This window comes from Atractosteus spatula, chromosome 20 (genome assembly GCF_055471065.1).
Source record: "Atractosteus spatula isolate fAtrSpa1 chromosome 20, fAtrSpa1.hap1, whole genome shotgun sequence".
NCBI lineage: Eukaryota > Metazoa > Chordata > Actinopteri > Semionotiformes > Lepisosteidae > Atractosteus > Atractosteus spatula.
Window position 1 is genome coordinate 6,735,848 of NC_142725.1, and position 14,489 is coordinate 6,750,336.

The window sequence follows — 14,489 nt, forward strand, 5'->3', positions numbered from 1 at the left end:
AATGTGATTAGCAGACCTGAGGAAGAAGGCACTTGTGCTCTTGTTGATATTTAAGCACTTAGACCCAGCTTGAAGAGAATATTTCTGGGTGGGGCAAAGTAATGCCGATTGAGGGTTTAATTTGAAATGCCTTTTCAATTAAAGAACGACTCTTTGATGCCTAATTATTCAATGCAGTTGTCCTCGGTTGGTCTCGCCAATTTTCAAATTACTTAATTAAATTGCAAGGTAGGAGGATTTAATTAAACATTTACTCCTACAATAGTCATCTGTATTATTTGGCCCAGTAAAAAGTCATAATTCCAAGCACAGTATCTTTTCAACGCTGTTAAAGGAGTAGATTGTCAACAGAGGTTTTCTCACCTTTTGAGCGCTTTGTCTCTGTTAAGTTCTTCCTTTTTTCACTTTCAAGTTGTCATGGTAAGAAAAAAGTCAGAAGGAAAAACAGGGAAAAGATTTCTCAGGGAGGTTGAAAGAGACACATTAATGCAGGACCCGCACTGCATACAGTAACCTGCAGAAAGCAGATCAGCTTCCTCTTGTGTCGAGAGCTGTGTTCTTGCAGAAAGGCTCCTGCAGTGCATGTCTAAAACTGGGAAAGATTCCCAATCCCAGAGCTAAAGCGTCGCACACCCCCAGAATTGGGAACCCCTGTAGTATTGAACACTTCAGGCTTGACATGACCTAAGTAAAAAAATAGTTTTCCTCTCATCTGGCATTTTGAGAACCACCTACAAAGACTGAAAGAATGATTTTTCATATCATGGGGCAGTTATGTATTCTGGGGAAGGAGGGGAGGGAGCTGCAGGGATGTCTTTTTTCACACCAGTGTTAATGAAACAGTAATTGTGCCCAACAGAATGCTTTGTAGTGCGGTACAACGTGCAGCAATTTAGGAAAATACAGTCAAGCAAGAGGTGTATTGATTTCTCTTCATCTGCCTTTAGTGCTTTGCAGTATGCAAAGAAAAGTATGCAAAAATGTGATTTTTATTGGGGCAGCAGATGGGATTAGTGGACTCTGGACCAGAGGCCTGGGCTCAGATCCCAGGTGCGATGCTACAGCTGCTCAGAATTACTCTAGGACATTCCCTCTTGTATAAATTGGTTCACTCCATGAGTGAACTCCATGTTATTCTCAGGTGACATGTCTGGTCAGAAGAGGATAAGGGCATCAAGTTTCAGGCGAGAGGAGTTGAATGGCTGCTTCTTGCTTAAGAGGTCATAAGGCCCATGTTGCTTGTTTGGTAGTTCAGTAGTTAAGTGAATCTAAACTTTCATCCAGCTGTTTCTTGAAGGACTCAAGTGTTTGGGCCTCAACCACCTCGTTCCAGATGCCCACAGCTCCTTTCCAAACATTTCCGTAACCCGTATCCTAAGTAAATCCCCTTTTAGTTTTCCCACTGTGACCCCGTGTCCTTTTTTTGCTGCTCAGGGTGAAATAGTCCCCTGGGTGGACCGCGTCTACACCCCTCAAGATCTTATATCTTTGGATCATCTCAATCTCACTTCAGCCCGTATGAGATAAAAGAAGTTTTTCTCTCTTTCCTCTCTTCCTCCCTAACAGGGTTAAAAGAGAGCATGAGGCAGGCAGATCTCAATAACTGGTCTCTGGACCCTGCGCAGATTGCTGACCTTTGCTCTTCAATCAACCAGTTCTTCACCCGGACTGGGGTTATCCCACCCCAGGGGGCGGTGCAGCCACCAGTGTGTCATGGCACCATGCACTCCAACAAGCCCAGCCAGCACATCACCACAGGTGAGTCCAGGGACCGGTCACCCAGTCTCCCACCCCTCCGCTGAAGGACTCTCCCCCAGTCTGTCCCCTCCGCTGACGGACTCTCCCCCAGTCTGTCCCCTCCGCTGACGGACTCTCCCCCAGTCTGTCCCCTCCGCTGACGGACTCTCCCCCAGTCTGTCTCCTCCGCTGACGGACTCTCCCCCGGACTCTCCCCCAGTCTCTCCCGTCCGCTGACAGACTCTCCCCCAGTCTGTCCCCTCTGCTGATGGACTCTCCCCTTCGCTGATGGACTCTCCCCCAGTCTCTCCCCTCCGCTGACAGACTCTCCCCAAGTCTGTCCCCTCCGCTGACGGACTCTCCCCTTTGCTGACGGACTCTCCCCCAGTCTGTCCCCTCCGCTGACGGACTCTCCCCCAGTCTGTCCCCTCTGCTGATGGACTCTCCCCCAGTCTCCCACCCGTCTGCGGACTGACTACACAACCTTACAGACCTTTTTCTTATTTGTCCCTTTCAGGAAACCTGTACATGGACTCCAGACAAAACATGCCGGCGTCGATGATGGGGCCCCCAGGGTACCCCCACATGCCCCCCATGAGCAGCGCAGGTCCCACTATGACAGGTACGATTAGTCCAGCGTTTGTGATGACTTGTTTGCTAGGGCCTACAGGGGATATAACAACACTGGGAAGTCTGAGCAGCAGAGCTTTGTGACCCTTCAGCAGGACAGCCGTATGAAGCAGCAGGCTGGCGATGTGAGCAGCCAGCCTCTCTCAGTCAGCTTGTGTGCTTACAGATGGTTCTTGATTGGATGGAGTCCGGGTTTTGATTTCATTCAGAGGTGCTTTAGATGTCTGAAGTCTTTGCTGTCTCATTGCTGGGGTTTGTTTTAAGTGTTTCTGCTGAGTGCACACTGGGATCAGGCAGAAGCCTCAGGCCAGCCCAGACAGAAAATGCAAATGTGTTACAGTGCGCTTCATAAAACGTACAAGTTAAAAGAGGTACGTCGTCTGAGCTAGCGCTTTTAAAATAAAACCCTTCATGACGAATGGGTATCAGTCAGAACAGACGGACAAAATGGAAGACAATAAATCACTGACTGAAACAGGGCCACGAAGGCATCAAGCCATTGTGATTTCAGCTCATCTCCTGTTATGGAATCTTTTTATTGTTTTGAGTCTGGGATAGGCTCTGGCTCCCCTGTACAAGATAAAGCAGTTAGGAAATGGATGGATTTTTCATCTGAACAGCAATGTACAGATGAAAACCTTCAGTTTTTGCTCATTGTAATACAGAGTTTAGGATTATCTGTGGCAATAGCCCATTCATTCTTAGCCATTTAAGCTCAACATGTGCTCAATATGTTGACGAGCTGTGTGTTTTTGTGTTGCTCGGAGCTGTGAGCGCTTGTCTCTTCCCACAGGACATCACGCCCCCATGAACCAGCAGCACATGATCCCCACCGGGAACTTCCAGATGCGTCGGCTGCCTCCTGACGACATCCAGGACGATTTTGACTGGGACTCCATCGTGTAGGCCTCCCCCCTCCCCAGCGCAGACGGCAGGAGCAGGGAGGGGGAGGAGGAGGAGACGCAGCTTGCCAGGCTGGGCTGTCCGAGCGCCGGAGATGGAGACAATCTCGACGGGAACCTTCGGAAGTACAGGTGTCACTGCGCCAAGAAAACTTCGGAGTCCTGATCATTTTAAAGAAAAAAAAAAGTTACTTTGAAGACAATCATATTTAGTAGGACAAGTTTAAATTATCGCTTTTTTCATACTTGTCATGGGACAAGTCAATAGGTTTTTATTTTGTCAAGATACACACCCCCCTCATCTCCACCCAGCCCACTCCGGACTCCCTTTCGCAGAGTCCTTGTAGTCCTCGACTGGGGTGAGATCTGGGCAACTTTATCGCCAAGTATGCTTCTCGTCTTGACTGGTAAAGGCCTCAGCCACCACTCGGACAAATCGAAGCCTTCGTTCTTCTCTCCAATCTACGTGCGCTGCTTCCTGGCAGGGGACAGGAGGAGAGGCAGAGGCCTGGAGACTCGTGGTGTGCGGCTCCGGGCGGGTGATGAGAGGAGCTCGCTGAAGGGTCAGTCAGCCGGCCTGGTCCGTTCCCAGGTGAAATTCCCAGCTTGTCTCTCAAGACATACTCAAAACGCCCAGCATGCCGGCGCTATCGATTTAGTCGCCAGCTCCTTTCTTTAAGACTCCCGATTCCTCCACCCCCCCCAAAAAAAAAAAAACTTAACAGGAGTTAGAACTAAACGATTTCTAATTTGTTTATTATTGGAAAGAAGCGTACCTCCATCGTGTGTGTCCTTCCCTATTTATTTGTAGTGCATCGCAGTCACGTCACTCACAGCACTAGAAACCTCGTGGAAAAGCGTTTCTAGCAATTTCAGACAGAGGAGAATACCTTCACGTTGTTTATTTGTGTCCTAGGTAAATGTGTCTGAATGTCTGCAAGTACAATCTCCCTCTTTGCACTTGAAACTCATTAGTTTAAAGCACTGGGTTCAGAAAAGGCTTCCATATGTCTCATTTCCTGACCTTCAGGAGCTGGGTTTTCTCTGTACTTGCTAATGGGAAAACTACATCCAGAATCAAAGGGTCGAGGTTTAATTAGCAAACAGCGGCGCCGAGAGGAAGGGTCTGTGTGAAGTGTCTACGATAGTAAAGGCCCAGGGTTAGGTCCTGGATCTGAGAACCTTTTGTCGATCTGGATCTGAGCCGAGCATTGTAATTCTTTAATTGGCAGTAACCTTGTCATTTGTGAGGCTGGTTATGTGTACGCCGGGGATAATTAAGCAGTGTTTTCAGACAATGAGGTTCACCCTCACTTTCCCATGTCCTTTGTTCACCTTTTCTTGGGGGGGCGGGAGAGGGAGCCTATAGACCACTCGGCTAAGGGCCTTTCACACCCCAGGGTGCAACTTTTGAATTTTGCGAGCGCAGGGTTGTTGACAGTCTGCTCGGCTCGGTTGCCAAGTGTCTGGTTTCACAAGACGGCTTTCTCCCGGAGCTTCGAACGCGGCGACGTAGCAGCGGCGCGCTTGGCCGGAGCCCCCCCAGAGGTTCGGTGCGTTTTACCAGCCCCGGGCGGGGAGGGAGGCCAGTTTGAGAGTGCTGCCTCGATAAGCAAGGGTGGAAAGTGCAGACACGCCACAGTGAAGACCCCCGTTTGGTCCTTCCTGCTGCAGTTGAATCAGTGCCGAGATTGTAGATCGGCGCGCCCTCTAGTGGGCGTTTCCTTGCCCACAGCTCTGCGAATTCTTAACTGGCTGATTGCAGTGATGAGATATTTCCTTCAGTGGTTTATTTAGTATTCAAGCTGTACTTGCAATCAGACTTCACAGCTATTCTAATCCCAAAACGGTTTGCTACAGTGTTTTGAAATATGAAATGTACAACTTTTTTTTTTCTCTTGGCAATTTTTTTTTTTTAAATCAGAATGTTTAAACCCATACATTGAGACTATCTGGCTCACTGCATCTATTAAAATAGCCGCTTCAAGGGTTGTCTCGGCTGCTAGAATGTTAATTCTCATCTTAAAAAAGAGACTCATTTAGCAACGGGCGTTTTCATTCTTTCCCTGACAGTTCATTCTCATCACTGTAGTTACTAAGGGGCAGGGCAGATGGGGCGTCAGGGGTTGGATTTGGCGACAGTACCCAGCCAGCGCAAGGTCACTTTGGGGGACACGTGTGGATGGTTTGGAAGTCTCCCCGACAGTGGTGAAACCCCGATTCCTGGAGATCCCAGTTCCTGATCACTGAATCACTGTGTGACCGTGGGGGCGACTCCATGTGCCTTACTGTGCCCCCAGCTTTCCATGTGGGTGCTTGCTGTGCTCAGCCCAGCAGTGCAGTTGAACTGTGGAGTCCCTCTGATGAGGACGGGGAGGGGGGCGTGGCACGGCGTGTGTGTGTGTGTGTGTGAGTGTGTGTGAGAGAGCTGCACTGCCAGCCCATCCGCCCTCGGCGCTCTCCCCTAGATGAGCACAACGCAAAAACTGTGATGGGGAGGAGAGCCAAGGGCTCTGAGATCTATGTTGCTGAACTGCTACAAAAGCCAAACACTTTTTTCTTTTCTGAGCCTCCATCCATGCTTACAGCTCCTTGTCAAACAGAAAAGGACAGAAGCCCCAGCTGGAGGCTTTAAGGCGAGAGAGAAGCAGAGATGGCCGGCCCTAGTGATCGGTGCCGGTCCTCGCTAATACTGCGGCCGCCCAGCCCTCGTCCCCTCCTTCCAGCAGTCCCTCCTCGGCGGGGGGCCGGGGGGCCGGGGGGGAAGGTGGTCCTGTGTGGGGACTGCACCCGGACCCAGGCCAGCCTGAGAACAGCTGGGCTCTGCCGCTGCCCACTCCTGGCAGAACCACGCAGGTGTGCCCACCGACACGCGGGGGCACTGCCTGGCGGACCGTCCGCAGTCACACCGCGTCGCCGGCCTCAGCTCGGCCTCAGCCCTGCTGTTCTCTTGTTTTCCTTGCTGCTTTTTATTCGTGTTCTGTGTTTTTTTTTTTTCCTGAAATTAAAAAGGCATCCATATTTGAGCTCTGATGTTGGCAGTTTTTCTTTTATTGCAGTTTATACCAAAACAATATATAAACCACAAAGACCATGCAGTCAGTGTTTGTTATAAAATGGGAATAGTGACAAGCTGGGTTTCAGTTGCTGCATGATCCCTTTGCTCAGAATGGATAGCAATGTGACTCTTTTTAAATCTCGGACTCCAGTTAGACAGTGTTCTATATCCTCCAAATCTGGAGTCGCTGAAGGTTAATCCTCTCGGCTTTGGACCTCCAGGAGAGCTCCGCGGGCGAGGGGGATAGAGAAGGACTGCCTGCGCTCCTGTGACAGGCTGACTGCAGCTGGGGGGCTGGGGGGGGGGAGCAGGCTAGCAGCAGGCCCCTGGAGCTACAGGGACAAGGCAGAGGACACCAGTCGACTCTCTCGGTCCAGCCCTGCTGGTCACGATGAGGCTGCGCACTGGTCACAGTCGGCTGATGGCACAGCTCTGACTCCGAGCTTGACCAGTGCTTCAGAAATCTGGGAGTCCTGGAGATCAGCTGTTAACACTGAGAGTCCGTGTCCGTTCTGGGAATAAGGAGCACTGTATGCAGAATCCCACAGTAGCTGAGACCCATAGCTGTCAGAGAACCTAAAGTAGCCCATGAATTTGCCATTACATTGTCCAGCTTTGCCCTGCTTGGATGCTGTTTGGGCCCACAGTTTCCCCAGTCAAATGTTAGACCCATTATCCTTCTACTAAGGAGTGATCACAGGTAGAATTGGGATTCATTAAGCCTAAGAACCTAAACAAGCAACACTTACACCAGGTCCTAGGTACTGACAGAAAGAAAAAGCCTTTCAGTCTTTTCCTTGCATTTTATACTGGTTGTTTCTAAGAGGAACCCATGGTACACGAAAGCATAGGTTAACAGTTTAGATCAGCCCTAATGGGTGTGCATTTGCTGCAATAGTTTAGGGCTATACCATCGTAAGCCAGCCAGTTTCTTTGTTGCTATAAAAGTAACTGAAATCTGAAAACCCTTTATTGTCAGTTCAATACAAGCTTGTTTGCCAGTGCACAACTGGACCTTAAAATTGGAGGATTACTAAAATGACTGACCAGATTTTCTAAGCTATTTGGTCTTTTTGGAAGCAGCTCTCAATGTCAGTCTCTGACCGTTCAACACAAGCACACTGTATTGACAATCCTGTGTGACTAGAACGCACAAATCACTGTTTTACTGCGCTTTGCTTTTGAGAAACGCCATGGGTTTCCTTTGTAAACCATTCCCATTGCCAGGATGTTGTTTTCTTCTCCACTTACGGAGTCCTCATCTGTGTGCATGTTTCAGGACTGCACTAACACAGCTGTGCCGTGACCACATATGTTGAAACTTTAAAACTATTTCAAATGAAAATTCTTTCCTGTTTCCAAACCATCTTTTTATATATATACAGTATACTGTACCTCAGATGACCTAATAGCAGAGTTATTTTAAAATTTAAGCTTGAACGTTTTAGATGCAACTTTTCTTGACCATAGACGTGCTCTGTGACCTTGTCAGAGTTGATTGGGACAGACTGGTTCTGTTTTCTAGTTTGACTAGCTGTCGGGTTTCTGGCATTGTGGAGGACACTGTGGATCTCATCATTGGGAATGAAATAGGTTTTGTAACAGTGAAGTGACTGAAATCAGCTCTAAGAAAACTAAGCTCTGCCAAATAAGCTGACAATTCTGATACAGCCATTAATGATTTCCGGTCTGGCTTCCAGGTTTTCTCCCAATTAGTCAAAAACTTTCAAAGGCAGAGCATAATGCTTTCAGTCATTGAAGTTGTGAATTATCAAGCCATTGACCTATTTGTCTTTTTAAAGCAAATGAAACAGCAACAGAGTATTTTAAAAGTATATAAGCTTCTTTATTTTTAATAATCATTGTGAACAGAAACCAGAAACATCCTCGTAATGTGGCAAGTATTTTCACATCGGTGTCTGCTGGCTGCACGCCTCCGTCCGTCCCACTTGGACACGTGTTCACACACACACACAACTACACACAGTCCTCTGCACACACACGCACAACTACACGGTCCCCTGCACACACACATGTTCACTCGCACACGACTACACACGGTCCCCCGCACACACACGTGTTCACGCGCACACGACTACACACAGTCCCCTGCACACACACGTGTTCACTCACACACGACTACACACAGTCCCCTGCACACACACGTGTTCACTCACACAAGACTACACACAGTCCCCTGCACACACACGTGTTCACTCACACAAGACTACACACAGTCCCCTGCACACACACGTGTTCACTCGCACACGACTACACACAGTCCCCAGCACACACACGTGTTCACTCACACACGACTACACACAGTCCCCAGCACACACACGTGTTCACTCACACACGACTACACACAGTCCCCAGCACACACACGTGTTCACTCACACACGACTACACACAGTCCCCTGCACACACACGTGTTCACTCACACACGACTACACATAGTCCCCTGCACACACATTTGTTCACTCACACACGACTACACATAGTCCCCTGCACACACATTTGTTCACTCACACACGACTACACACAGTCCCCTGCACACACATGTGTTCACTCACACACAACTACACACAGTTCCCTGCACACATACGTGCTCAAACACACAGTCCTCTGCCCACACACGTGCTTTCACTCATGCACACGCACCCCTGCACACACACATGCTCATGCACACGCACCCCTGCACACACACATGCTCACACACACGTAACCCTGCACACACACGTGCTCACTCACACACAGTCCTCTTCACACGCAATCCCCTTCACTCACATGTGCTTTCACTCATGCACATGCACCCCTGCACACACACATGCTCACACACACGTAACCCTGCACACACACATTCACACGTGCTTTCACTCATGTACACATACCCAGGCTGGGGTTGGCCAGGAGCTGCTGCGCTGTGGAGCCCACTGTGCCACCGCCACAGCCCTGCTGCCCTGCAGCCAGCAGGACGACCCTTTCCTGACACGCAGAAACACAAGACAGGAAACTGGGGTCTGCCCTCTTCCATATAGGGCTGGCACAGAAAGGGGTTTATAAATGATGGTCTTTCTTATTGACGTGCATTTGGATCTGCTTCAGGCAGTCAGCGAGGGGGCAGGTGGCAGCCCTGAACTGAACACAGCTTCTTCTTGCGGTGCCTTGGGTTGGGCAGGAGGGAGAGCAGCTTTTGCACAACGCATGGTTATAACAGCACCAGGGGGGGATTGAGGGGGGGTCCCTTATGAACTTTTTCTCGTGTTCTGAGAGGGGGGAAAAGGAGGGGGGGAGATGGGATGGGGGTAGGGCTAAAAATAACTTGTCATCACCCACGTTTTTAACAGTGGTCCTTCAGTTTTTTGTGCGTGCGTGTGTGTTTCGTGTTTTTAAAAAGAATCCAATTTTTGCTGTACCGGTGAAGATGTAAAATGGCTCATTACATCGAGAGATTTTAAAAAAAAATACAGTAAGGGAGAAAACTGCCAACAAGTACTGGTATTTGAGGCCTACTTTATTCAATGTTGGTGTGTTATTGTGCTCTATTGTAAATAAATGTCTTTTCGATTGTCCTTTTTTCCTCTGGGTGGGTGGGATACCGTGGGAGGAGGCTGGGTTCTTAGATTCAAAAGAAATGGGGAAAAAAGAATACAGAGTATTTTGTTATTGTTCATTCAGAGGGTGATATGTATATATCTATATTGTATATATGTGATGAAAATGCGTTGGCTTTTTGTGTGACACTACCTTTCACCTGTACTGCGGTTCTACAGTCAGTGTTTTAATGTTTATAAAGATTTTTTTTTTGTTTTTACTTTTTCCTTGTATTTGTTTTTCTTTTTTTTGTTTTGTTTTTCTTTTTGTTATTGCACGGTTTATTACTTTTGCTGTCCAATGAGATGACACAGCTACTCTTTGTATCGGTTTAGTGCTGTAAAATAACTCCGAAGTGTCATTAGGATCGTCGCTGCCAGACCCCCGATATGCATGAATGGCACTTACAGAAATAAAATATGTTAACTTCACTGTGGAAGTGTCTGGAGTTCCTTTTGGTTTCTTGTGTCTGAATGGGGCCACTGTGACAAGAGTCATTGCTGAGTCTGCATGCAGTGTGGGCATTACATTTTCAGGGCCTGTGCATGAAGAACTATTCCTTGGAGGGGAAAAACAGCTGCTTTCTGATTTGCACAGTCATCTTCAGTGCTTCAAGATCCTGAGGATCTGTAAAAGCATCTCCAATCTCATTCCAGTTTGCATTGTAATCAGTGTTCTGCTTTTTTCTGCAGACAAGCCCTAGGAGTTCTGGCGAAATGCAGTTCTGAGTTCTGAGTTGACACCGGGAGGTGAAAATGCCAGCTTTAAAGACCCGTTTTTGATTTGCAGAAAGCAAGCTAATGAATCGTTTGATTGCTTCCCTTTAGATTTGCGGCTCTTCACACAATTTAAAGATTTTATTCTGAAGCACATGGATTACGGCACACGAAGCTGGGAACAGGTTCAAATTGCAGAATGTTGCACATAGAAACACGGTCCAGATCATAGCTTCCCAGAAATGGCTCGGTGAGGTTCATGATGCGAAATGACTAAAATTCTGGCTAACGAGAGGAACAGAAAGACCTTTAAACCTTGTTCATAAATGTACTTGTTCATAAATTTCTTCATTCAGAAAGCAAGCAACTGAAGCTCTGAGCTGCCATACTGTACTTCCACATAATGCCATCAGGATAATTGAGAGCCTAGCTGTTTTGTTGACATACAGTACATAGACAGATGGGATAGGTTTGCTGTTCAGACTTTTCTTACAGGCTGTGGAAATCGTAGCAGCTTAGAAGTGCAGCTCTCTGTGGCCTGTCAGGTGGTGAGAAGTCTCAAAGCCCACCCCGTTAACTGTAGACGTTCCTTGTTCCTCCCATTGGGTGATGTCACCGAGCGGACCTGCACACAGGTGCCCACAAAAGCACACCCATTGTATGGGTTCATTAAAGCACTGGTTCTGCACCAGTCAATGGCTATGGATCTCACTGATCTTGATTAATTGAGCTCTCTAACACACTGCTGGCTCTCTGCTAGAATGTTCACAAAACTATCGAAGGGCAGGATACACTTGTTCTAAGTTGTTCCAAGTCAGCAATGCTCAGTTGTTAGAGGGTAAATCCGAAGTTATAAACGGAAACCTTTCTTGATCGAACCCTCATGTTTTGTTTGGAATAGGGTTGCCGAATGCAAGCTTGAGTGACTGGGACCGATTGTCTGAAGGTGATTCCTCTTTTCATATTTACTCACGTCTCTCCTGTTGGACATAATAAACTCTGGCATTCTGCAGTTCCTTATAAAATGGCAATATCAAGCCATCACACCTTCTGGCCTGCAGGAGAAACTGCAGCTTTGTAAGGAGACTCGTGGGAGTCGATGAGGCTACTTTTAGGACAGTAAAGAAGAATGAAGCAGTCATAAGGGCTGGTATTGCTGCAAGTTTTATCATTGTTTTATATTTATCTTGCTGTTGACACGACAGGACAGGCTCACGGCTTTTGGATTTCTCTGATGTGTTCTGCAAACCTTTCCAGTGCAACATAGATCATTGTTATAGTGTCTGACCGCAGTTCAGTTGTAAAACCCAAAAGAATATTTGAAATTGACTGTAAAAGACTAGCCGTCCTTACAGAGGACAAAATTACTCTGCCTTACTGGCTGCCAATCCTAATGGTTTGCTAGCATGGAGCAATAAATCTGTCTCTTTTACACTGTGAGAACTGAGCCCTTTGACTGATTTTTCCTTTGCTGTGTCCCACAGTTGTTGGCGTTCCTTAACAGCGAGTCGTACCCGTGAATGAGTGCCCATTTAAAAAATGGCTTCGTACAATGTCTTCGTACTGTGGTTTGTCTCATTTCAGTAGTTCTGGCTAGTACAGAAGGGGGCTGCAGGCTCAGTGAAGGGCGATGAGCTCGGTTCTCGGACGCATGTCTGCCAGTTCGAGCACCAGCCCTGCCCAGAGAGGGCGTGAATGGCTCCCTTGGTTGTGAGCAGGGGACCATGCTGCTGGCGTCTTCCCTGGCCTGATCGGTAATTGAAATTCTGGCAGCTGTCCTCTTAGGTGCAGTCAATTATTTATCACCTTATGACACTAAAATGGCCCCTAAGGGAATCTGTTTAGTGTCCATTTAAACAGGAATAATTATACCTCTGAGGCAGGCTGGCCCCAGGGAGTATTTATTTTATATCTTTGAAGCCAATTTGTCTGGATGCCAGCTGAAATATGTCTGACCCACGAGGTGCAGTTTTCGTTTGCCATCTAAAACGGTTTTCTTTTGAGACCTCAGACTGTAGCAGATGCTGTTACAGTCACAGGTGAAAGTTGCCCAGGTACTCACCAGAATATAACAGGCTCAGTGAATCATTCTTGAGTGGGCAGTGTTTTTAAATAGGCTAGTCAGCCTGTATCACCAGGAGCAGGTTGGTCTGTGGGCTGTTACTTCTGATACACACAGATGAGCATCTTCTCAAGACCAGTCTTTTTCCTTTCCTGTTTGTGCTGAATCCATGTACCACAGGCAAAAAGAGTTCAAATTTATATTTGAATTTGATTTTTAATGACTGCTATACCATACTTAAGCATTTCATTGATTATTTTTCAGCTGTGGTTATTCTAATTGTTTTTGTAATGTTATCTTCAATGTGTTAAATATATTTTGGCATCGGAGCTTTTGAATGAAATCGTTCAGTTAATTTACACTAACAAATCTTCACCAGCAGGTGTCGCTGTTACTCAAGGTAAGATACCTCTTGCTTGGCTAGTTCTTATGGAAACTATTTTAATCCTATTCTCATCCACACTCTTCCATGGAGAAAATTGAGGTTTGATTACTCTGTTTATATTGATTTTCTCCAAGATATTTCTGAGTAATTTCCATATAATCTATAATTGTGTAATGACTGCTCTTATACAATTTGAACACCGTTTCTTGAAAATACGCTTGAATACCTTTTTCTGAAAATGTGATGTTAAAGTTATAGTCCTTATCGGACACTGAATTGGGTGATGTCATTTAACAGGCTTCATTATTTTGAACTTTTTAAGGTTTTTAGTTTTACTGAATCACAGCACTAGATTGTCATTTGTTTTTCCAGTAGCTACCAAGAACTATGCTAGCTTTCCTTAGTGACTGTGGCCGATGTCCATTCATATAATGTCTCTTGAAATTCGTAGTTAATATTGTTGCAGGGCACTTTTTTCCTGACATTGCAGGAATTGTCCAAATCAAAGCGACACCCAAGTCGAGCCACATCACTCTTCTTCTGTGCTTTGTATAACACACATGCTGCTGCAGCAGTTTCTGCAAAGGGTCGATGCTTTTCTCTACAGGCAAACCAGTGTGGACCAGATCATCATGAACCCAGCAGGTCTGCTATTCATGAAAGCACAAGGAATATAATTATAAACAGCCATTCACCCCTTGTCTCACCTCTTTATCCAGTAGGAAGGATCCAGAGCCTATGTCGGCAAGTAACAGGCACATTGCAGGGTGCACCCTGGACAGTAGGCCAGCCCATTACAGAGCAGAAGGAAACAAACCTATCAGCATGTCTTTGGTCTGTGGGAGAAAACCAGTGCACCCAGAGGAAACCCTAACAAGCACAGGGAGAACATTCAAACTCCCCACAGACGGCACCCCAGGCCCAGAATTGAACCCAGGTCCCCAGAACTGCGAGACAGCAATGCTGACCAATGAGCCTAAAATAAACAGGCTTTTATAATAGTTCTTGTCAAAAGATTTGATCATTGGGGTTCGGTGTAGTGACCCAGCATGTTTGGATGATGCAGAGTGTTCTGGAGGAATAGTCCCATGTGTGTCCTGCTGTCTTTCTGGATATTTCATCCCATCTCTTCAGATTCATCTTCAGATGGAATTGCAGTAATTCAAGGACAAAGTTTTCAGCCTATTGTCAAATAACTGCTGAGGGCATGTCTATGAAGACAGCTCTACAGAATGTACAGAATGAAAACAAAGGGGTTCTTTATCTGAATTGTCTATTTTTTTTTTATTTAAACCACTTGGATATCGGACGCAGTGGGCAAAGTGTGTGTGTTTTGGTGGTATTGGTGTCCTCTCACATACAGTAGGGTCCCTGTGAAGTCAGGCAGAGACTAGCTGAGCTGAGC

At 46.8% G+C, this 14,489-nt stretch overlaps 1 protein-coding gene across 1 annotated transcript in view; it reads left to right on the forward strand.

The window, feature by feature from the left end:
- foxj3 (forkhead box J3) overlaps positions 1 to 3,987 on the forward strand; it is a 143,901-nt gene extending 139,914 nt beyond the window's left edge. The window contains exons 10-12 of the mRNA XM_088937948.1: positions 1,567 to 1,758; positions 2,255 to 2,359; positions 3,161 to 3,987. Of these exons, the coding sequence (XP_088794074.1) occupies positions 1,567 to 1,758; positions 2,255 to 2,359; positions 3,161 to 3,273 (410 nt within the window). The 3' untranslated portion in view covers positions 3,274 to 3,987. The remainder of the gene's footprint in view (positions 1 to 1,566; positions 1,759 to 2,254; positions 2,360 to 3,160) is intronic.
- Positions 3,988 to 14,489: the final 10,502 nt, after the last annotated feature.